This window comes from Puntigrus tetrazona, chromosome 20 (genome assembly GCF_018831695.1).
Source record: "Puntigrus tetrazona isolate hp1 chromosome 20, ASM1883169v1, whole genome shotgun sequence".
Taxonomy (NCBI): domain Eukaryota; kingdom Metazoa; phylum Chordata; class Actinopteri; order Cypriniformes; family Cyprinidae; genus Puntigrus; species Puntigrus tetrazona.
In genome coordinates this window covers 21,770,474-21,794,146 of record NC_056718.1, presented here as the reverse complement: position 1 = coordinate 21,794,146, position 23,673 = coordinate 21,770,474, and the positions used below count along the sequence as shown (strand labels likewise).

Sequence of the window (23,673 nt, the reverse complement as noted above, 5' to 3'; positions counted from 1 at the left end):
ATATGAGATAAATGTGCTATTTTATTGTCATCTTTCAGGAATTCACATCACGTCAAAACGAAATCATACATCAGTCATTTCGTTTAAACAATTAAATGCTTAATTTCACAGCATATTAAGAATTAGGAACGATACGATGCCTTCATCTTTCGTAGGGAATGAAATGCAGTGTTTTGTGAAGATATGTGAACAATAGCAAACAATTTTAATAGAATATTTATAGTAATATAATATTTTATAGATTACTAAAAATATGTTTTAACAATGCACAACTGCAAATAACGTTAAATAAATAGAGCACGTACCACATAAAATGTAAAAAGTTTACGTTAGACAATTTTCAGACTCCACCCTAATTATTCATACTGCTTATTGGTTGGTCCGTTGTATTGTCAGCCAAAGGCTTCAGCTCTTCCTGTAAAGCTGCGCTGTCTGAATCCTGAAGAAACAAAACAATTAATCCGAGTCTCAAAACCTAAAATACTAATTAAACTATGAAGACCACAAATTCACCTCATTGGTTCCTACTGGTGTGCTCAGAGCTAACTGGACCCAATTCCTGGCCTCTGATACATTTCCTAGCTCCTTATGACACTGTAAACAAAGGGATATACAATGCATGGATTTCCAGTAAGACGTTTTAAAAGGAAAAGAATAATTATTTGTGTAAACAGTCAACATACTGCAGGCAAAACCATTGTTTTGTGTATTTTTGCGACTTTGGAGCCCCCTACAGTTAAGTGAGTGGAGTTCGCTGTCGTAAATATTACGGCTCAACACGTGCATTTGTTGCTGCCGTAAAGCAATTCGCCCTTTCGCCTCAAACTTTTCCAGATCAATGCACAGTTCAATAATATACAGAAAGAACTTTTCCAGATCAGACATTTAACAGAAGCAGCACTAAAAGTCATTGTGCCATCATCCTGAAACTGATATTTAAAAAGGTAAAAAAATAAATGAATAAAACTACATAGTTACTTCAATATAAGTCAGAAATCTCCACCTAAATAGCACCTAAATTTGTTTTATTCTAATCTGTTTCTTTATACATCATTTGCCTTATTTCAATAACATCACTTTTAAGGTATTTTCTTGTTGGCTGTTGATTAAAAAATTAAAAAATGAAAAATACATATCCAAAACCGCCTCAGTATGTAAACAAAATAAAACTATTTTAAACCCGATTTTATCCAACGTTCAGATTTCTCTTCTGGAAATATAACAATTAGTGCATATTTAATTGGATAGCACATTATTTAAACATAACGTTCTAAAAAAATGACTATAGAACATTCTTAAAATACTTTTTTTAATCAAAGGGGTAATGGGGTTAAGTATGGTGATATCAATTAAGTTTCACATTTCAAATTACTGTCTTCACCTGTGGTGTCTTGCCTTAACAGAATGACACATCTTATGAATAAACCCATTATAGACGATACATTTACCTTGGCGATATAAAGGCGAACTATTTTGGAGAAGCCTGGATTTAATTCTTCTGCCTACAGATCAGACAAATCAGAAATATCAGCACGAGTTTATTGAATCTTCTCAATAGTTGAAGCCGTACATTAGACTTGTCTTTTACCTTGAGGAAGTTCTCCAGAGCTTCATTCACTGAGGATGTGGGAGGAGTAGCATAAAGCGTAGCAGCGGTTTTCCTCTCCAGCCAACCCAGAGAGCTCACCTACAACACACACATACACACACACAAAAACATGTGCATCTCAGAGATATTTCGGGTCATTTGTTAACATCAGCATTTATTTATTTATTTTTACTTGCATTCTGTTTTTTACTTTTTGATCCCAGAATCAGTGGGTTTTTTTAAATTTTCCTGTGGTATATAATGTCCATGAGTAATACTCACTTGTGTCTTAAAAAAGGCAGTTGCTAATATGTGTCTAAATGTGACTAAAGACGTTGAAAGGTTGCAAAAACATTATTTTCCACATACTGTACATTATTGTTTCTCCTCTGAGCTTCCGAAACAAGTAGATTTTTTTAAAGAAAAATGTAAACATAACACCATGACTGCATGTGTGATCTTTCTTGTTTAAATCAGTTGTTTTAGGGGGTTGTAGACAAGAATATCTCTATGGTTTTGAGACTTTAGAAGTCTTGTCTATGCACTAACAGCCTGTAACGCTCCAAAGAGAAAGAAAAAGTTGAAATCGCATCGTATGACCCCTTTAATGAGCAAAACGCATTTGTTAGTAACAGAGCTTATTTTCTGCAGTAATCCAAAACCCTATTGACTTCCCGTCCAGGGAGGATTAGCAAGCACTATAAATTATTACAGAGAGTGTCGGCTCTGTTTTAGCAGCCAGATCTGACCTCTAAACACCAACGGCCGAGCAGATAGAAACAGATGGGATCGTCGTCGCGTAAAGCCAAAGCTCGGTCCAAATGCTCCTGTCGGTACAAACACAGCCGTTAAACACACAAGACACTCGCGTCCGTCTGCAATACTGCCGTGAACCCTCACAGGCTCACCTTCAGCACGCGACCGCTTTTCATTTTTCCGTGAATGCTCTCGTACTGTGAAGACAACCGCGCCAGGATGGCAAACCTGAGAGAAAACGCTAGACGTCAAAACTCATCGCATGCAGTGAAGATGAGTATGTTTGAGGTGTTTTCATACCACTTGTGACAATCAGCGCTCAGTTCGTTCCTCGTCAGCGCCGCCTCTGCCTCATAATGGCCTTCAGTGTCAAAAGGTCAAAGGTCAGTGCAGGTACAGTACATTATAATTGAGTGTGTAACGCTTTCTCAACACTCAGCAGGTGATGTTTCCTAGCCTTTGCAGTGTTTTATTCTCGTGAAGTATGATGTTAGGAAGTGTAGGGCACTTTGTAGGGCACTCGTGTGATATTTCCTCACCTTGCTCGGCGTAGTTTCTCTTTTCTTCTCTGTTGTCCGCTGTCTCACACATGTCGCTGTAGGCACGAGCCAGTCGCCACATGAACTCCACGTTATCAGCATACTGACCACACATACACAAAAAAGCCTATATTTTAATGCTGGGCAACAATTAATTGCCATTAGACATCCAAAATACAAGTTTTTGTGTACATAAAAACACACATAAAACACACACACATATGTATATACATACATACATATACACATATATATACACATATACATATGCATATACATATATATTTATATTTTGTACACAAAAACCTCATTTTGGATGTGAATAATCGCTGCACAGGGCTACTATTTTATTACCTCTGAAGTGATTTAGCTTTACTTAGAATTCTGTATTCATTTTGAATAAAACATTTTTAAAATATATTGTTTGAAAAGTGTAATAAATTAAAATATACAAGTTAATAATAATTCATGCATTTAATTTGTCTGTATACATTGTAAAATGTTTAGAATTTAAATGTTTTGAATTTTACGTAAATACCAAATAAATTTGTAAATACTAAATACTTTATATTTAAGTACAATAAAATATACACAATGATTCAAAAGTTTGGTGTTAATAATATTTTTATATGTTTTGAATAAAGCATTTTATACTCACCAGGGCTGCATTTATTTGATTAAAAATACTACAAAAACTGAAATATCGTAAAATATGTTTTCTATTTCAATACATTTCAAAATATTATTTATTCCTGTGATGCAAAACTAAATTTTCAGCATCGTTCTAATGTTCTGATTTGAACATTTCTTATTATTATTATTTAAGTTAGTTGTGCTGCTTCATATTTTTTGTGGCAACCATGATCCATTTTTTCTGAATTCTTTGATAAAGTTAAAATTTTCTTTTTTTTTTTATTTCTTTAAAAAAAAAAAAAAATACTAACCCCAAACTTTTAAATGGTAATAAAAAAAGTTAAATATAATACTACTACTACTACTAATAATAATACAATGTATTTTCTTTAAATACGGTGTCAAAATAATTAGCAATTTAAAAATATTTTTTTATGTATCTCTCCTTGCTTATCATTAAATATCTCACCAGGGGTCTGTTCTCCATCAAGAGCTGGAAGCCCTCTGCTTTTTTCCCAGAATCCCCTGCATGCAGCAGATCACACTGGGCGAGCAGGAGGGCGAGTTCAGGGCTAGGAATATCTGCTAAACAGTCCACCATGAGCCCGGCCTCTTCATCGTCCTCCTCCTCAGCCTGCGAGTCGTCGTGTCTCAGCGTGAGCACAGTAGCGCAGCTCTCATCTTCATCTTCATCTTCATCCTCCTCCTCCTCCTCCGAGTCCCTCCCATCGTCCTCACCATCGCGATCCGTCTCTCGGTCTGTGTAATCGGACTCTGCGTTGGAGTAAGCCGTGGAGTATCTGTGGAAGAGCTCAACTGCTGAAACGAACACCACAGCCTCAAAGAGCGAAGCGGGATCCCGGCACACGGGACTTACCCGACCTCGCTGTCGTCACAGAGGCTGGCGACCCCGGCGCTGGCGGTGAAGTAAATGGAGCTGGAGCTCATGGACTCGGAGCGCTCCCTCGGCATCAGCGTACGCCTCCGACGCGATCTCTGACTTTCCTCCACCGTCTTCCTGCAAGGAAAGAGACAACAGAGGCAGATGAAGAAACTCTGCACTGTCCTGTCCAAATAAAGGCATAAAAAAAAGCCCATGTATATAAACCGCAAAAAAAAACATTTATCCTATGCTGAGAAAACATTTTTCTATCGCCACAAGTTCAATGTCTAAATAAACCTGCATGTCAAAAACAACAACTTTTGTACATTATGCCAATATTACATTAAATTCTTATACTCAAATAACCGTCTATATTATCTATTTTAATAAATAACATTTTTATTTATGTTTTGTAAATACTGTAAAAGCTTCGACTCCATATGATGTTTGTTTGGAATGTATAATGTATATTAAGCTATAGCACTTAATTTCAGTTTGTCTAGTAATTAATAGGCTATATATAGCAACTATTAATACCGTATTATGCGTTATTGCAAAGATGTAATTTAGTGAATTTAGTAATAAGTTTAGGCAAAGAGGCTTAACTTAAATGTTAACGTATTAATAATTACTATTTCTGATAACTGGGAAATATGTTATCTTATTTGTTTATATTACACACATAGGTTTTAATCAAAATTTTCTATTTGAATATATTTAAATATGTAATTTATTCTAGTTCTGATTTGAACATTTCTTATTATTATTTACATTACAGTTGTGCTGCTTTATTTTTTTTGTGGCAACCATGACACATTTCTAATTATAATTTTATGTCATATTAATTAAATATTTGTTAAATACACATATACGTTTTAATCAAAATTTTCTATTTGAATATATTTAAAAATGTAATTGATTCCAGTCATGCAAAACTACATTTTTTTACATTATTATTATTATTACATTATTATACATTATTATTTACATTACAGTTGAGCTGCTGCATTTCTAATTATAATTTTATGTCATATGAATTCAATATTTGTTTATTTATGTGTGGAAAAAATACGTTGTCTTGTTTGTTTATATTACACATTTTCAGGTTTCTTGAATATTAATAGACCCACTTGACGTCTTCAGCGATGGTGGCGCTGATGTCCCTCAGACCCTCTCGAAGCTCCGCGATCTCGTTCCTCAGACCGGACACGCTCTTCATCACCTCATCCAGAGTCTTCCTCAGCTCCACCTGCTGCTCAGGAGACAACCCGCTCACGGCGGAGTCTACTGAACACACACACAAACACACACACCAGTGTCACACACACGTGAAACGGACGATTTAGGCTACGTGATGCGTTTCGGTTCGCACCGATGTCGTTCGGCAGCGCGGAGCTCGCGTTGTGAAGCACCAGGCGGCCGCGGCGGTTTCTCCTCCTGAGAGCTTCCTTAATGATCAATAATGCGATCAGGCCGGTGCTGATCGTCACACCGACGCCGAGACCGATCGCGGCGTTCCTGCCGAGCCAGCTCATCGCCGACCGCGCGTAAAATCCCCCTGAATCCTCTGCTATCGGCGCATCTGCGTTTCTCTCACGCGGATCTAACTAGCCGTCGCGTTATCCCTCGTTATCCTCATGATTCAGAGATGTAAACACAGCTCCGGCTCATCCTGTAATTCTCGATTATTTATTTAAAGACTAAATATCTCAATCCCATCAAACTCACGCTGTTTGACAGGAGGCGTCAGGAGCGTTTGCGTGAGAGAGGGAGAGCATTAGCGCGCCCTGGCGGACCGGAAGAGGTAATACTGAGCGACAAAACAAAACAAAAACGGGTAGACTTCATAAAGAATTTAGTCACCGTCAGAGTTGACGCAAATATTTTTAAACAGTTTAAAACGTGTCCTTTTTGTATCCGTGTTGACTAAAATAAATAAACGCTTTTGTTAAAAATGTTTATTAGAAATATCGTGTTAATCAATAAAGTAAAATAATACTAAATCAAAATTATATTTATAATTATGTTAAAATTATAATTATAATAAATATGATCATTTATTACTATTGCGATTATATATTATCAAGCATTGCTATTAAACAATAAACACATTTATTTAGTTTTATTTATATTCAAGTGAGCAATTTAAAACAATGGTTTTTAAAATCGTATTTAAAAAAAATATATTGTACATATTCGGGACTTATATTTATGTTTTTATTAATAAAATGATTTTAAGTGAAACAAACTGACAATATCGTGCTCAGCCGGCTGCGCATGCGCAGTATGAATAGATAGGCGGCACGCGAGGCCTAGCAACGACAAACTGTTCTTGTCTTGTTTTTTTGTATGTCTTGTTAATTGAAATAGTGTCTCGAATCCGAGGGGAAGCAACAAACCAAACAAGAATGGAGATCGGAACTGAGATCAGCAAGAAAATACGGGTAATCCGTTCTCAACGCGTCGCTTTCGGCAGTGTTTAGCATGCTCGCTAACCCACAGCTGTGTTTTAATGAATGTCCCTTGTTAAGTGCGATACTCTCTTCTTGCTGTTTTTTTTACGTCCATGTGCTTTTTTGTTTACTAAATGTTATCGGTGTGTGTATATAATATAGCAAAAAGTTTTAGCTTTTTGTGTGCTTGAGTATCAGTGATCTTCACTAAGTATTATATTATGAATACTGCGTTACATGAGCTATCGGTACCATGATATCTTCTAAAGTACCATGTGATTGTCGTCTGGCTGTTTTTAAAAGGTTAAATGTGGTAGCATTTGTCTGTTGAAATATTAACGTATCGATGTACGTGCTGTTTTGTTTAGATTTCCCATGTAATAATGCGATTTCTTGTTTTTCAGACCGCAATCAAAGGAAAGTTGCAAGAGCTCGGCGCATATGTGGGTAAGAGCTCGCACCGGATATGCGTGATTAATTTTTAATCCACTGCATTGCGTTTCATTACTTTTAGTTTTTAGTGTGCTTGTCGCAGGGGAAAATTTAAGAGGAAAGTCTTGTCACCTGCAAAACGGGAAGTTCTGCGAGCTATTTAAAGAATCGGATCAAAGCGACACGATCAGCTGATGAACAGTTGCATTCTGCCTCTTTCACCTTGACTGACTTTACAGAAGCCATGCATTTGTGTTGCAAAATGTTTGCAGCAAAGCTGGTGCAATGTGCGATTACGATAGCTTGGGTACTACCATGCAAAACGAATATCTAAAAGTAAAATGAAAGGAATTCTGCTGAAAATGTATTTACTTTCAGATAAGTTTATTAGAAATGGTTTTAAGAAATGTAGCGTTACATCACTTGCACGCCAATGGATCCTCTGCAGTGAATGGGTGCCGTCAAACATGTCAATGAGATCCCAAACAGCTGATTGAAAACATCACAATAATCCACACCACTACAGACCATCAATTAAAGTCATGTGAAAAGTTCTTCTGTTAGTTAAAAAAAGATTGGATAGATTACTCATATTTCAGGCATAAGCAAATGTTTGAAGTTAAAACGTCTTATCAATGGTTTCTAACAAACACACTGCTTTTTAATTCACAAGCTGTTAACTGATGGATTGAGGATGAGCGGTGAGGATTACTTGTGGATTATTGTGATATTTTAATCAGCTGTGTGTACACTCATTGGGACGGCACCCATTCACTGCTAAAAATAGCAATAGCAAATTCTTCCATCTTCATGCATGTCTAAATTATGTTGTATGGGAAACAGGATGTCTAATAAACAAGATGTCTATTACACTTTTTTTGCGTTAATGGTCAGATTAAACATGTTGCTGTGTGTCTCTGTCAGATGAGGAGCTTCCAGATTACATCATGGTCATGGTGGCCAATAAGAAGAACCCAAAGCAGATGGCAGACGACCTGTCCTTGTTTCTAGGCAACAATACAATCAAGTTCACTGTATGGTAGGTGAAAGTCTACATTGTGATGTTTGTGGTCAGAGAGATTTATATATTTTTTTTAAGTCTCATTTTGCTAACCAAGGTATTTATGTCCATATAGGAAAATGGTAATATTGTAAAGTAGTATTACAATTTAAAATAAAATTTTATATATATTATATTTTTATTTTTATTATTTTATTCCTGTGATGCAAACTTGAATTTTCAGCATCAATACTCCAGTCTTCAGTGTCACATGATCCTTTAGAAATCATTCTAATATGCTGATTTGCTGCTCAAGAAACATTTCTGAGTATTATCAATGCTGAAAACAGTTGTACTGAAAGTATGTAACAGTGAAGTAAATGCTGTTTGTGTGTGTTGTAGGCTACATGGTGTTCTGGACAAGCTAAGATCGGTTGCAGTAGGTATGTGTTATGTTAAAGTTATCCCATTGTGCACGGTTTTATGTAATCCTTTTCTTTTTTTTTGCATTTAATATTACAATCAATTACAAGTCAATGTATTAATTAAACATTAATTATATTGTGACCTGCTGACTGGAAAATTGGTCAGTTGTTGTTTGTATCAGTTTTTGCATAATTAACATTTTGAATTTGCTTTATTTGTATAAACGTATCATTCTACCATTTTGTCATTTTTCATTTTTGTTTTTGTAGATTTCCCGTTAATTTTAATGTCTCAGCCTAAACTTATTGGTTCGGTTTGTGTATTGTAAGTTAGTTTGCCAATATTTCTGTTGGTTTTGCAGAGCCCACACCTCTCCGTCCATCCGTTCTGCACTCAGAGACCAGCATCCCAGCAGAAAACAACCGGAGGGGGGTGGAGCCTCGCACTCTTGCTGTTTCCAGCTCGCGCTCTGATAAGCTGGAGGGTCGAGTCTCAAGCTCAGCCCACGAGAACCGCACCAGGTAACTAATTCCCATGAGTGGATCAGCAAATCACTGCAGATTTGTCTTAAAGGGATAGCTCACCCAAAAAAGAACGTCTCTGGAGTTGTTGGAAGCCTGTATGAGTGTCTTTCTTCTGCTGAACATAAAATAATATATTTAGAATTTTGATGCATGTTGGTGACCAAAAGGTTACTGGTTGCTTTTGACTTTGGTAGTAATTTTGTCCGTATTATAGAAATCAATCATCGTCTTTGAAGTGCCCCTATTATGGGTTGTGAAAGAATCATATTTTGGTTTTGTTCAACAACAAAATCTGCTCAGCGATTAATTTTTTTTTTAAACCCCACCTTTGAATGATGATAATCTTCTGTGATTGGTTGATTTCATATCCATTTCATAATAAGAGCCGTGTTTGCGAGCACAGGTCTGTTTTGCCGCTCCTAGTGGCAAAGAATTAATTTGCATTTTAATTTCAAGTGGGTGCAAAATATGCTAATGTTTCATGTTGACGTTAAAATTAAATGACTCGGGACTTGCTTTAAAAATGACTCCTTTTAGTGAACCTTTGTTTGAGAGACACTAACTTTATACACGGTGTACTTTTAGATTTAAATCTTTGCAGGATGTTTTTATTCTCTTATAGGGCACTTTAATTGATCACAAGCTCACCAGTGTTTGCTTTATATAGCAGGAGAGGCTCTTCTGAAAGACCCTCCAGACTCACATCCGCTGTCAAACCACTGATGGAGGCGTCGGCAGAAGCTGTGATTGACATCAAGCCTGATCTGGATGATGACCTCATTGGCTACGACCCCCTGGAGCAGAGCTTGACCCCTCAGCCTTTATACAGCCGCTCGACCATGGACAGGCCACGACCAGTGCTGGAGTCTTCAAGACAGACTGCAGATGCTTACAGGTCCTCAGACGTCACGAGAGGTCAGGAGAGGTCAGGTTCCAGCCATGGCCGGGGCTACAGGAGCTCAGCGGAGAGCAGCAGGGTGAGTGAATTTCCATATAGTCAAAGCAACAGTTCAGTCCATGAAGGCGTAGCTCGTCACCTTAGTCAATGGCATCCTTCAGGAATTGTCCCGAAAACGAAAGGCGCCTGTTGCCAGTTCGGTGGTTCGGGTTCACAGAGGTCATGAACGCGGACCAGAGAGTGATGATCTGAATGAGGAGGAGGATGAAGATGAGGAAGACTACGGTCTTGCCAGCAAAGTGTCTCTTCCATCGAAACCTGAGCGCAAGTATGTTACTCTTTAAAATAAAGAGGGGGGAAAAAATGTTTACTCCTAGCAGATTAATTTGGTGTTTTGTGTGTTTGCAGGCCTTCTCTTCCACCAGCTAAACAAGCCAATAAAAATCTGATCCTCAAAGCAATCTCAGAAGCTCAGGAATCCATCAGTAAAACCACTACATACACAGGTTTAACATTTATAATTAATAATAACTCTTGGTTTAACACAGTGTATTTATTTAAAGAGCCTGTAATTTAAAGAAAAAAAACCGTGGCCTTGAATTACTGATTTGTTGTCCTTTAACAACATGAGAGAACAAATTATTACAACTCAGGGTTATTATTGGTAACTAAAAGTTAATTAAAATAATCTAAGCACAAATTATTTCAGCTAGCTATCAAGGCAACGTTTCATTTTCAGTTGAGTTTTAATTTAGTAATTTCTTTTTAATTATTATAACTTGTTGTACTAGAATGGGGGTCTCCAAAGCTGTTAATAATGATAACCCTTGTTCTGTATTCTCCCGTGTAGTTCCCCAGCGGCAAACGGTTCCTGTAGCACCACGGACACGTTCGGCGAGCGACGAGATGAATAATGCTGCAATCCGATTGGTCCAGGAGCACCTGCACGCTCTCACACCCCAGGAAACGCTGCACAATGGTGAGCATCTGTTGCTTGAAGAAATTAAGAGTGCATTTGCTGTAACAGATAAAATCTTGTTTTTCATTGTGCATTTCAGTTAATCCCAATCATAATACAGTTGGGTTGTTTGGATTAGGTTAAAAAACACACAAACGTAATAAATAACACTATTTTTGACAATGGGAGAAAAAAAAAGTTTTCAAATATTGAGTTGACGGTAGGAGCAAATTATCAAACTACAAATTGGTTTCTTTTCTGTGTTTTTCAGCACAATCCATAGCTTTAGCATCTCGTCTGCAGTTGGAGCTTCCAGAAGAGGACAGTCGAGAGCAGCTCGGTGAATACAGTGAGGGACATAACCTAACTTTGACCTGTGACAGCAAAGTCTATCTTAGGCTGATGATACACAAGGCAACCTTTGGGCAGTCTTTTTATAAACAACGTTGCACTTGACCATTGAGAATGTCCAACAAATTTCTATCTGGATATTTTAGATCAGACGTGGGCCTTGTGTCTCATCCATAAAACACCAAATCAGCCAGGCTTAAATTCAGTTAGTCTGACTTGTCAGTTGATTTGGTTCAAAATACCATTTGGTCAACACATGATCAAAGCAACTGACTATTTACAATATATTTAAATGTACTATTTTTGTGGAAGCTGTAATAATGTAATCTTCCCAAATGTTTTCAAGATTGGTAGAATGAGCATCTTCAGTAGAATGGTTTCTGAAGGATCATGTGACGCAAAACTACTCTAGTCTTCAGTGTCACAAGAATCAATTTCAATAGAAAAGTTTAAATCTTTAAATCTAAATCTGTATTTTTGTTCATTCAACCTTTATTGATCATAAGGGATCTTACCGATCAAAACTGGGATCTTACGACCAAAACTTTTGACCGGTAGTATACTCGCTCAGAATCGTGTTTTGTTTTTTTTATTCAGAGCTGCAGGTTTTGGAGGCGGCGAGACTCAACGCTCTGGACACTCGTTCGTTTATCATGAGGAAGCCAGAACTTGAACAGACTCCAGCGAGGAACAGGCCTAGCGCTGTCAATCAAGCCGAAGACCCACCCGTCACATCCCGAATGGTGCAGGCCAGGTACCACAGACGGGTTTCAAGCGAAAACAGTTCTTATTTTTATGCATATAAACCACCATGCACAATTTCGAGTTTAGCAAGGTCTAAATAAAATAAATGTTTGAAAGCTCAAGTCTGCATTATATAAATAAATAACTGTAAAACAGAATTATTGTGAATTTATATCTATATCTAAATTATATCTGCTTAAAACAACTGTATTCTGTTTGAATATATTTCAAAATGTAATTTATTGCTGAGATGCAGACTCAGTTTTTAGTGTCACATGCTCATATCTCATTCCTCTGCAGAGAGAGAGCGGAGGTCGTGGAAGCTGCGAGTCCCAAGTTCATCGTGACATTAGATGGAGTCCCCAGTCCTTTAGCAAACCGCACAGATCAGGAGATGGAGCCTGAGGATGAGTTCAATGCGACCTCTGACCTTCCAGAAAATAATGGACCCAAACCTGCTGTCCACCTCAGACTCGGCACTGAGTTTCTAAACACAGGCGGTAAGATGAAGAGTTTCATGTGTGTGTGGTTATTTTTGACGTTACATATAGCTGTAGTGAACACTCCTTTCTGATTTGCCCTGCTCACCCTCATTCTGTCTTTCTCCTGCAGATAGAGAGCCGGATGAGGTGGAGGACATGGACGTAGAGCCGGTTCAGGCTAAACGACAGAAACTTCCAGAACGCTGCAAGTTTTGGCCCGCGTGTAAGAGCGGAGAAGAGTGTCTGTACCATCACCCCAACACACAGTGCAAGTGAGAACACATTACCAGCCCAACTCTTCGTTTTTCATTTTACTATTTATTTGTGCTTTTTTGTAACAAAAAAAACCCTCAACTAATTGGTCTTTGTTTTGCGTCAGATGAAAAACCGTCTAGTCTAGTTTGTAGTCATTTAATTTTTTTGCAACTTACAGCAATCAACAATTGTTGCATTTTTTTAATTCAAATTTTTTGCATGCAATTCAATTTTTTTTTTGTAACTAATAACAGTGAACCTTGAGTAATAACAGATATAACAGTATTTTACAGTAACTATCTTCCTATTTCTGTTCATTTTAATTTACTCTTTATAAACTGACAGCTTATTTAGACAGGCTTTTTATTTTACTTTATTCTATGTATCTATATTTATTGATTTATTTTAAACCTTTTTTTTGTTATCTTAGAACTTTTCTGTAGTTTTTTTTCTCCCTTCCTGTCATGAACAGTGGAGCTGGAATTGAGTAATTAATAATAAACTAATAATTTGAGATTTCTTTTCAGTCATGCATAGCAAAGCTTATTTAAAATCGTTTTTTTTTTTTTTTTTTTTTTGTTCCATTGCAGAATGTTTCCCAACTGTAAATTTGGCAACAAGTGTCTGTTCATTCATCCAAACTGTAAGTTTGATGCCAAGTGCTCCAAAGCGGACTGTCCATTCACACACGTCAGCCGCAGACTCAGCAGTAACCCTACGAGAGCAGGTGCGTAAGATGAAGATAAAATACGCTGGAATGTGTTTATAAGAGGCCGCTGATCTTTAACTGTGACCTCTGACCCTGTAGATCCAGCTCCAGCCAGCACCGTGTGCCATTTCTTCCCAGAGTGTAAAAAGCTGGACTGTCCCTTCTACCACCCTAAAGTGAGTCTTGCATCAATTTCACTTTAAAGTGCCCCTATTATGGGTTATGAAAGGTTCGCATTTGGAACAAAGTCAAAAAAACACTTGAATTTTATTATAATATGCATTTATTTGGATATTTATGTATATAGATTTCCAAACGATTAATTTCTCCAAACCCCTCCAGTGATTGGTAGATTTCATTTAAGCAGCTTTTGTGAGCTTTTAATGCTTCAAAAGTGCCACCTAGTGTCAATTTGCGTTTCCATTCAGGCCAAACTGAAAAGATCAACAAGTGGGTGAATATGCTGTTCCACGTTGTTGTCAACTTGTAATGTCTTGGGACTTGTTTTAAAGACGACTAGATTCAGTAACTTCATACATGGTGCGCTTTAAGATGCAAACTTTGCATATTAGAGCTGTGCTACTGCATGAATAAATACATGACACTCGAAGAATTTCAGCAGTCTCTGAAAAATCAAATTAAAAAAGCAAAGCAGAAGTTCTGATATTAACAAGTCAGCGTGAGCTCAGAACTATTTACTTTTTGTGCGCAAAATCTTTCCTTATTTTTATACACTTGCTTTAATTCCTTTTAATTGTTTTTCACAGCCGTGTAGATTTGCGGCGCAGTGCAAGCGAGCGGGCTGTACTTTCTACCATCCAGCTGTGGCCGTGCCGCCCAGAAGTGCTCTGAAATGGACCAAAACACAGAGCAGGTGCCACAAACTCGGACTATTACAGCAAAGCCTATAAAATGTACTTGTGAAATCAAATATCTGTAATCATCAAATCTGTTTCTTTCCCCACAGTTGAGAAATACTGGAGTAACTGATCACGCCTGAGCTGCAGCTTTTCTACGGTTCATGTAGAGCTTTCTATCTCTCACATCATTTTTGTTGTGCTTTTTTCTTTCTTCCTTTTTTTTTTTTTTTTGACATTTTTAAAACAAATGAGTTTTATAAATTGCAAGTTCCTGTAAGCTATTTACAGAATATATTTGGTGTATTAAATGTCAACAATACACACACACACAAATGTTGTCTTTTATGGAGTATGGAGCAGTAACTTAAATACTCATTGAGTTCACAGTCACAGATTTTGAAAGCCAAACATGCGAGTCAAGAGTTTCTTTATTTTCTAGTCTACAGTTCGTGGTCTTCAGGATGGTAAAGTTCACTCATCAAACGGTAAATGTATGAAGGAGCGTTTCCCCCGATGTTTGAGATGAATAATGTGATGAGCTCGGGAGGAACATAGTCGAATACCGGACAGTGAGAGTTGACCTTAGACAAGATCTCACCTGGAAAAAAAAAGAAACGTTGTGCACAACTTCAACAAATAAGTGAAACTAGTTCTTGTAAAGTATAGTTACTGATAAAACTACCAATTGTCCATCAACAAAGGTGAGTTTTAATCATAAGTATAGATTTGTATCAACTGCAGTGAATGGGTGCCGTCAGAATGAGAGCCTAAACAGCTGATAAAAGTAAACCACACAACTGAAATGAAAAGCTGCATGTTCGTAAGAAACAAATGCAGATAGCTTTTAGATGTCCACGATCTAGCTTTTTACTTCAAGACTTCACGTGTTAACTGATGACCTGGAGTGGTGTGGATTATTGTAATGTGTTTATCAGCTCTTTGTGACTCATTCCGGCGGCACCCATTCACTGCAGGGGGCCCACTGGTGAGCGAGTGAACTTGACCATTTAGCACCCTCCAAAACGAAATTGAGTAAAATGCTGCTGCGGGACGTTACCTTCGGTAAAGGGGAGCACCTCATGTGGTGAAACAAATTTATGAAACGTGTCCTCCTCGTTAGGAAACTACAACAACAAAAAAGATCCACATGAAACCTCGACAGCATGCACAAGGTCTGCTTTGACTGCACGGGGTGTGGGATACCTGTGGCGAGAGCTTGAACATGGGAGCGCAGACGATGAGAGGAGTCGAATGGTGTTTAGCAGCCAGAGCCAGTGTGTGCGTGCCATTAACCGCCCGCAGACCGCCGTTAGCCAGAACCGTCTGTGTGCCGATGATCACCTGAACAGCAAGCGATTCAGTCAGGAACTTGAGTAACTAGAGTCTGTATGACTAACATGCAACACAATTTTTATTAAAATCTGGAATATTAAATCGCAGCATTGGGCATCAATTCGTAGTTTCACCTTGTTGACTCTTGACATTACAGCGAAAATGGCCGCGTCTGGGATCACTGTGGTCTCAATGTCCTCTTTGCAAAGACTTGTGGCCATTTCGTGACCCTGACGGACCCAAAAAAAAAAATTATTGTAAACCTCAATTTACAACACTACTCAATACACTTGGTATAAAAACCAAAATCATTATGATGTTAAACTCTTAAAACATTCATAAAGATATTAATAGAAATACAGTGGCAATAACTTACATCATAGTATTTAATATTTGTATTTAAATAGTTTATAAAAATACATGCATCTATGCCAAACATATTATTGTTTCATTCATATATAGTAAAATTTATAATAAATGTAAAACAAATATGCATTAAATGATTTTTTTAAAAAGTTGATTATTTTTAAAAAATTAAAATATAGTAATTAAATATCAAAATTGTATGTTTTATTAATCATGTATTAAAATGATTAATACGATAAAATGTTACATTTACTATTTAAAACACAATGATTATAATATCATAATTTAAATTTTAGCTGTCCTATTATTTTCCACTTATTAGGTGTTTGCGAGCCACTTTAGTTGAATGTAATGGATGCAAATATGTACTCACTTGACAGAAGGGTGCACACTCCGCAACGATGACGTGAAATTTGCGTTTCCGCGCCGCGTCTTTCAGGAAAGCTTCCACTGTTCTGGAGCGGCCGATGGTCATTATAACCTCGTTAGAGTGGATGTGTTCCAGCGCCTGCATGGAGATGTTGTCTGTGGTGCCCTCTAAAAATCACAGGCATATTTAGCTTTACAAGAAAATATGAAAGGGAAAAAAAAAATCTCTCGGGCTCTTTGGGACGTCTGATGATCAGTTTGCTGGATGTAGGCATAAGTGGATTCTCACCCAGTTCTGTCAGCAGTTCGTTGATGGCCTCGATGACGTTGGCTTTGAGATGAGCGAAGTGCTGTCTGAAGTTGTCTTCGCTGGATCCTCCAGACGTCAGCAGCTTGTGCAGAGATTCCTGTTGATCCGTCTCTTCGCTGCTGCCTCTGGATCTGAGGAGAGATTCAGATTGCTCATCTATGTCATGTTCCAACACCGGTATCCGTCTTTTATTCAACCTTGAATAATTCTGCCAGAAAAAGTTGTCATTTTTAATCATGTGTTAATGTGGGGGGGAAGCGTAATATAACGTGTTAGTTTGTTTGACGACGTCACGGCATTAATTTAAAATATACTACTGTTACTTTAAATATAACTTTTGGCTCTCTAGTGGTTGAAGCGTTATACTGCACGTTATCCGCGGAGGAACATTGTTTTGGTCGGGAGTTGTGCTTCGGCTCCGCTATTCTGCGCGCGGAGGAATCTGATGGCTCGAGACGCGTGCTGGGCTCGTGACAACAAACGATAGCTAATAACATTAAAACTCGACCAAAAAAACGTAAGAAAGCGGTCCAATACATAGGTCTTATAAGCAGGTGAGTAGTTTATATGTCGTCGCTGTTGTTGTTTTGGCTTGTTAAAATAAGCAAGTACGTTTTGCAGCTGGGAAGTTGTTTTGAGCTAGTTTAAGATGGTCCGAACAAATTAAAACCAGCACATGGCCGGCTAAGGACCGGTTTAAACCGGCTTCAAACAGCATATGCTGTTTTTTTTCCAACAGGAAACACAGACCTTAAAAATATCCAATGCTATCTGATAACGATGGAAACGTGGAAAGACAATTTCTAGGCAAACAGACCTAATGGTAAATGATTTAGAGATGTCATGTACTACAACGGAAACAGTACGGAAATAACAATAGTATGTGATTTGGTTAGATGAAAACCTAAAAATAGCACCAGTTCCTAAAGAGACCAATTTCAAAGAGGAAACAAAACATTAGCATACAGACCTCATCTATCATTCACACTGAGAAAATGCTGAGATTTAATTGGTTATCATGTTTGTTCCCTTGACTGTGTGAAATTTAAAGAGAATATTGGTTGGGCTTCAGTGATAATAGTTTTCGTTTGCTCCTTAAGGTTTTGTATATTAGCGTTAGGGAAGAGGGGCTGTATTTACAAGGTTGACTTTCAGATACCTCGCGTATTCTTCTCGGATGATCTTCAGCACCCTGCGGACCATGTTACCGACGGTGGTCTCGGACGGCTGTGCCGCCGTCATCCGCCTGCCCTCCTTCCGTATGATTTCCATCAGCTCACCTGAACAAAAAAAAAAAAAAAAAAAAAGCAAAAACTTCAAGATGTTGTTTCAAAATGGGGAAGATCCATATCGCAGGGATCCTTAAATCTGGCTCAAGATCCACTTTCCTGCAGTTTTTAGCTCTAACCCCAATCGTCTTCAGAAACACTCGAAAAAAAACAGGTAGGGGAGTTTAATCAGGGCTGGAGCTAAACTCTGCAGGAAACTGGATTTATTGAAGATCCCTGCCCTATGGAAGTGCAAGAGAAAAAGAAGAGAAAGCAGTGTTTAAAAAAACGTGTAAATAGATACATAAGAGAAATAAGATTATACATTTTTGACATACATGTGCTATACAAAAATCATTAAAATATAATTAAAAGCAAATAAACAAGAAATAATTCAATAAAATAGATAAAAAAACAATATGGTATTAAAATAACATTTAATAATATAATTTAGAAAGCAAAATAAAAACATTTAATACATTAAAATAAATAATAAAAGTAGCTAATTTATTTGAATCTAGTTTTACTTTATATTAAATTTAATATTGTAATAACTAAGTTGATCACAACAATTAATAATTAAATGATTAGAATAAATATTAAAAACAAATGTTAAGATAAGTGTTCAAATGAACAAATAACTACTATTATAAGTAACTGTGGTAATGTTTAACATATTTATGACAATAATGTATTGTTTACATCATAAACTCTTACAAGTACATATTTAACCGCATGTACGTTTTAGAATGGGTCCATCAGGAATATGAGATATGAAAGACTGCAAAGCTCTGCTGTCGAGCACAAGCACGGGAACGATGTCAGCGAAGCATTTATCGAGCAAGACGGCGCTTACTCACCGGCGTTGCCCCAGCGGGCCTGCGCGGTGATTTTGCGGAGTAAAGCGGTCGTTTCTCGGGCAGTTTCCGCCGAGCCCCGGAGGGATCCCGCCCCGCTGCCGCAGCGCTTCAGCTCGGACAGAAACGACTCGATGCGCTCGGACAGGTCCGTCTCTTTATCCGCGCCGGGCATTTTGACCGGTGTCTCAGTAACGCGTTGATTCTCCTGACAGCTTGAACGCTCGCGGAACCGGACAGAAACCTCCTCCGGTTCACGAGTCCTGCTCTTCTTCTGTTTTTTTTATCTGCGATCGGGACTGTTGTAACAGCGCCGCCTAGCGTCCATACATCAATCCAGTCTTTTCTATTGAACCACAAAACAAATTGCATGCAAAAGTAGCCTATTAAAATGTTGAAAATGCGCTGTATATTTAAAATACATGCGCTATAGCCATATAAAACTGGTTGTAGTTAATGATTGTTATACTGGAGTTAATGGTGGTACGATTTTTAAATGTTTCAGAAGTACCATATGCCTTTTACAGTAAAAAAAATATATTTTGAAATAGTTACAATGTAAAATAATTTCTTTTAGACTGTATGTGTATTTTATTCCTGTGATGCAAAGTTGAATTTTCAGTATACTCAAGTCTTTAGTGTCAGATGACAAGTGTTTTACGTTATTCTTTCTTATATTAACTTAAAAAATATTTTCTGTCTTATAATTTTCAGATTTTGTCAGATGAAAATGCCCCGTTGCTGCAACAAATTTCATTTGCTAGTAACTCACAAACACTCAAAATACTTTACTAACAATTTTTATTGAATGACAAGCCAATTATATGTCCGAAATCCACTTTCACCAAAATTAATTAGAATCAAAAACATCGCCGTTGTAAATTACTGAACACTTGAGCCAAAAAAAAAAAAAAAAAAATTAAACCACTGGCAGCAAATAATAATAATAAATCTGATCCAAACCACCCAGGACATGTGTAACCACTATTCCATAAAAAGCATTTGAAAAGAAAAATCAAAGTCTAGTTTGATCTGTCAAACACGAGTAGATCCTGTAACAAATCAAACCAGAGCCGATGGAGCAGCGATGGCATTTATGCACCTTTAACCTCAGGCCCACTGCAAGAGTTCTGCTGTATTGAACATTTATTCAGTCTGTGGAGAAACGAATATCTAACAATCAAATAATAAAGACTTTAATCACAGATGAACACACACTTTCCCGTAATAAAGCAAACTAAATAGAGATGCTGCCCCACAAAATAAAACTGCTTAAAAATTAGTACATTTCTCAAAATAAGAATGATATATGACAGCTTGAAGCTCTGACGTGCGGTCACTCTCTCTCTCTCTCTCTCTTCACTTGCAGTGAGTGGGACTTCATTTTGATGAAATGGCTTTGCATTACCAAACATAAGTCTTTCTAGAAATAATACAGACAGCTCGACACATCAGTCTGCAATCTGTTCATGTGAAACAATCAATCCTTCCAAATAACAGGCGGAACAGATTACAGTAATTAACACACACACATTCAACGAGCACAAAGTTTCTCTCACGGGAGCGTAGCTTTTATCAGTTATAGGGGCTTGTGCTGTCATTTAGTATAAATACGAGAAAATAAAGCAAAATAAACTGGGTGTTTTGTTTTGTTTGTTTTTTTTACCAAAATGATACCGAACAAGCTTGTATCAAAAATGTACAACGCACTGAAAGACAATTTGGCCGCCAAGCATCAATCGCTTCCCAGAGAATTCCCTGATGCACGTCCACTCCCGATAAACTTCAGGTCACCCGCGGCGACCGGAATAAATCGCCGGGGCAAAGCAAAATGTCAGGGGCCGGAGGTTCTGATGTCAGGAAGTAGTTCTGGGTCCCTGAATTTACAGGCAGATTTTACTCGATGAGCTTCTTGGCCTTGAAGAAGCGGCGCAGGTAGAAGACCTGCCACGTGGCCAGACCGATCAGACAGCACATGGAGAAGATGCTGAAGTACAGCACACGCGTGTTGGTGGACTCTGCAAAACACGACAGAAAGTCAGCCGCCCGTGCCGATTCGTTTACCCCTCACCTTTACGCTCGAAATAAGCTTCGGCCAGACGTTTTGAGGCTTCTTACCGTTGGTGTCTCTCATCTCCTCCTCTCTCTTCTTCATGTAGGCAAAGTCATTGACAATCGATTCTGAAAGATCTTCCAGCCGGCGGAGCTCTACTTCCAGGGGCTTCAGTTTTTCAACCTTGGCAATCTGGACAAGCGAAGAAAGACGTCAGAGCGACTGCGCAATCAAAGCAACAGCTGCAGTTCTGGTAGGTGTAGATAACCTCCAAAAGCACTGTTTGAAAGTCTACTGCTTAAAGTTTGGGGTCATAGGTTTATTAAAACTGACAGTAAAGGCATTTAGTCTTATAAAAGACTCACTACTTAAAATGTTTTTGTTTAAGTTAAGTTAAAAATGTGTCATGTAAAAAAAAACACTGAGCAGCACAACTGTTTTCAGGATTGAAAATATGTTTCTTCAGCATTAAATCAACATATTAGAAGGATTTCTGAAGAATCATGTGACACTGAAGACTGGAGTAGTGATGCTGAAAAAAAGCTTTCTGTCACAAACTATATGCATATAGAAGAGTTGTTTTAAATGCTGATAATATTTTTATTTTCATAAATGCAGCCTTGGTGAGCTTGCCGAAACTGACCCCAAACCTTTGAGAAATCAATGCAGACAAACCTCTTCATAATTTTTGGCCTCAACACCATGCTTCATGTCCAAGTTAATCTGTTGGTCAGGAACTCTTCCAGTTCCTAAATGGAAGGGGAAAAAAATTATTAATTAACGAACGCAGAATTTAAAGCGTAGGCCTGTATCGGTGCTGATTTGTATACATCTCCCATCGAATCATCACTTTTAGCCGAACATATGTCAGCGAGGTGCTAATAAGAAAGCCTTCGGATGTGTCGAACACTCACCCATAGGGGACTTGCTCTCGAAGCACACCTCAAACATGTCATAGTCCTCTGTGGTGAAGGCAAACTTGCCCTTGGTTGCATCTTCTTTCACATAAAGGATGTGTCCAGAGGAGTCTGTGATCTAACAGGGGTCACAACATTGAATATTCAGTTACAGCCCAGCAGACGAACGCGCCAAACAGCTGTTTATTACAAGGAAGGCCAAACATATCAATAACTCAATTAATATTTTATACAACACTGATTAGGTTAATCCATATACGCTTTCTCTGTATGGGAGTGTGGAAGTAAGACTGACGTGTTACAACTCGGGTGAATGATGCGGAACACAAACTACATTCACAATTATACTTCACGCGGCTAGTGTTGCTAAATAAAGGCGTAGCGTCATTTACATCAATTAATCTGATTTACTTAACCAGCGGGATGTTATTAAAACCAACTGTAATGAATCATTAAATCGTCGTCCAACCAGGAAGCGCCATGTAGCACTAACACACGGCCTCGCGTTTAAACTCGCCGAGCCGCTACGATCAGCACGAATCAACCAAGAACCCCGAACAAACGTAAAGTAACTGTTGAATACACCGGTAACGACGGTTTGGTGCAGATATTTAAATCTTTAATCCGGTAAATGTGTGGCGTGACGTCACCTTCAGGTTGGTTTTCGTGTTTGGCTGCTCGCTCATCTCGTATTCTCCGGTAACGAGCACGTCTTTGTGGATCTCCTCCCGTAGACACTTTCTGCTGCGCACCGGCAGGTAGAATGAGATCGATACGACCGACTGAACCACAAACAACAGCGAGAGAGAGAGCGAGAGCACACGGAACCGCGCCATGACGAGCCGATCGCTCCACTGCTGCAGGCCCGGATCGAGCTGCGCACTGCGCCTGCGCACTGATTTCGCGCATGCGCGGATTGCGCACCCACGCTGCGGTTCTTTGCGAATCTAGAGCGCCCACTCGCGGAGATACGGTGAACAGCACAGGCCTCCCAACACACATTGCGCATGTACAGAAATGTTTTATTCTTTTAATTTTTGAGACATTTTACGCATGCAAGGTTACGAAACTATGACTTAGGGCAATATTAAATGCCAAAAAAATAAATAAAAATGCAACATGTAAACATGGGCAAAATAATGCTCATGTGAAGTTTATTTTTGTGTATGTTTTCATCTGTTCTATTCTATATGCTGATAAATTTAAAGCCTCAGCAGGTACTGTAGTGGCTTGTAGCTGTGAGTTGTTGGATGTTGAATTAAGTGGGGTTTTTTATAAGAAAAGACTGAAATAATCAACGTTGAAAACATACACTGTGACACAATTGTGAATCAAGATTTGTGCTCTGATATTGTGATTGTGCATTATTAACAACTGCTTATGCATTTAATTATTCATTTAATAGAGAGACATAAATATTGGCATTTATTGTATTCTGGTAAGAAAATTGCCATCATCAACATCATCAAGGTACAAATACTTGTGAAATATAACACATTTATATTTTGCTGCACTATTTCTATTTCTGGTCTCTTTGTCGAGGTTTTGCTATATTATCAGCCGCTTTAAAGAGATTTGGAAAGGATCAGTCCAATGATCTAAATAATGAATGATAAAAAATGATTCACAAAACCTCTCCAGACTAAGTTCCAGTCTAAATAAAATGATTCATGATATGCACTCCAGAGTCCCGATTTAAATCAAATGATT

The 23,673-nt window shown here is 38.0% G+C and overlaps 4 protein-coding genes across 9 annotated transcripts; 1 reads left to right on the top strand and 3 right to left on the bottom strand.

Annotated features, from left to right (window-relative positions):
- Positions 1-3: 3 nt before the first annotated feature.
- Positions 4-6,188, bottom strand: rmdn3 (regulator of microtubule dynamics 3). 2 transcript variants are annotated; one of them, XM_043218883.1, is made up of 12 exons: positions 5,772-6,188; positions 5,530-5,686; positions 4,394-4,534; positions 3,986-4,316; positions 2,884-2,986; positions 2,645-2,705; positions 2,497-2,572; positions 2,338-2,415; positions 1,589-1,687; positions 1,449-1,502; positions 514-594; positions 4-439 (listed from the first exon to the last, which is right to left on the bottom strand). In XM_043218883.1, the coding sequence occupies exons 1-12, from the start codon at positions 5,932-5,934 to the stop codon at positions 353-355; spliced, it is 1,431 nt and encodes a 476-aa protein (XP_043074818.1). In that variant the 5' UTR covers positions 5,935-6,188; the 3' UTR covers positions 4-352. The 2 variants fall into 2 exon arrangements, with proteins under 2 accessions (XP_043074818.1, XP_043074819.1); XM_043218884.1 differs by having other exon boundaries at positions 5,530-5,683; positions 5,772-6,186.
- Positions 6,189-6,660: 472 nt separating this feature from the next.
- Positions 6,661-14,820, top strand: zc3h14 (zinc finger CCCH-type containing 14). Of its 5 annotated transcripts, XM_043218881.1 has the most exons (17): positions 6,664-6,843; positions 7,257-7,299; positions 8,209-8,323; positions 8,687-8,727; positions 9,072-9,231; positions 9,902-10,211; positions 10,294-10,460; positions 10,541-10,638; positions 10,983-11,111; positions 11,362-11,439; positions 12,039-12,195; positions 12,486-12,685; positions 12,798-12,939; positions 13,513-13,649; positions 13,731-13,807; positions 14,399-14,505; positions 14,599-14,820. In XM_043218881.1, exons 1-17 carry the CDS (start codon positions 6,808-6,810, stop codon positions 14,600-14,602), a joined length of 2,001 nt encoding a protein of 666 aa, XP_043074816.1. In that variant the 5' UTR covers positions 6,664-6,807; the 3' UTR covers positions 14,603-14,820. The 5 variants fall into 5 exon arrangements, with proteins under 5 accessions (XP_043074814.1, XP_043074815.1, XP_043074813.1 ...); XM_043218879.1 differs by having other exon boundaries at positions 6,661-6,843; positions 9,905-10,211; positions 14,399-14,820; XM_043218880.1 differs by having other exon boundaries at positions 6,663-6,843; positions 11,362-11,430; positions 14,399-14,820.
- An 81-nt stretch (positions 14,821-14,901) lies between these two features.
- eif2b2 (eukaryotic translation initiation factor 2B, subunit 2 beta) lies at positions 14,902-19,263 on the bottom strand. Its single transcript, XM_043218885.1, has 8 exons — positions 18,997-19,263; positions 18,028-18,148; positions 16,848-16,999; positions 16,563-16,726; positions 15,958-16,053; positions 15,695-15,832; positions 15,549-15,615; positions 14,902-15,089 (listed from the first exon to the last, which is right to left on the bottom strand). Exons 1-8 carry the CDS (start codon positions 19,166-19,168, stop codon positions 14,932-14,934), a joined length of 1,068 nt encoding a protein of 355 aa, XP_043074820.1. The 5' UTR covers positions 19,169-19,263; the 3' UTR covers positions 14,902-14,931.
- Positions 19,264-19,777: 514 nt separating this feature from the next.
- Positions 19,778-22,855, bottom strand: tmed10 (transmembrane p24 trafficking protein 10). The gene is made up of 5 exons (XM_043220054.1): positions 22,614-22,855; positions 21,961-22,081; positions 21,722-21,795; positions 21,112-21,238; positions 19,778-21,011 (listed from the first exon to the last, which is right to left on the bottom strand). Exons 1-5 carry the CDS (start codon positions 22,797-22,799, stop codon positions 20,890-20,892), a joined length of 630 nt encoding a protein of 209 aa, XP_043075989.1. The 5' UTR covers positions 22,800-22,855; the 3' UTR covers positions 19,778-20,889.
- Positions 22,856-23,673: the final 818 nt, after the last annotated feature.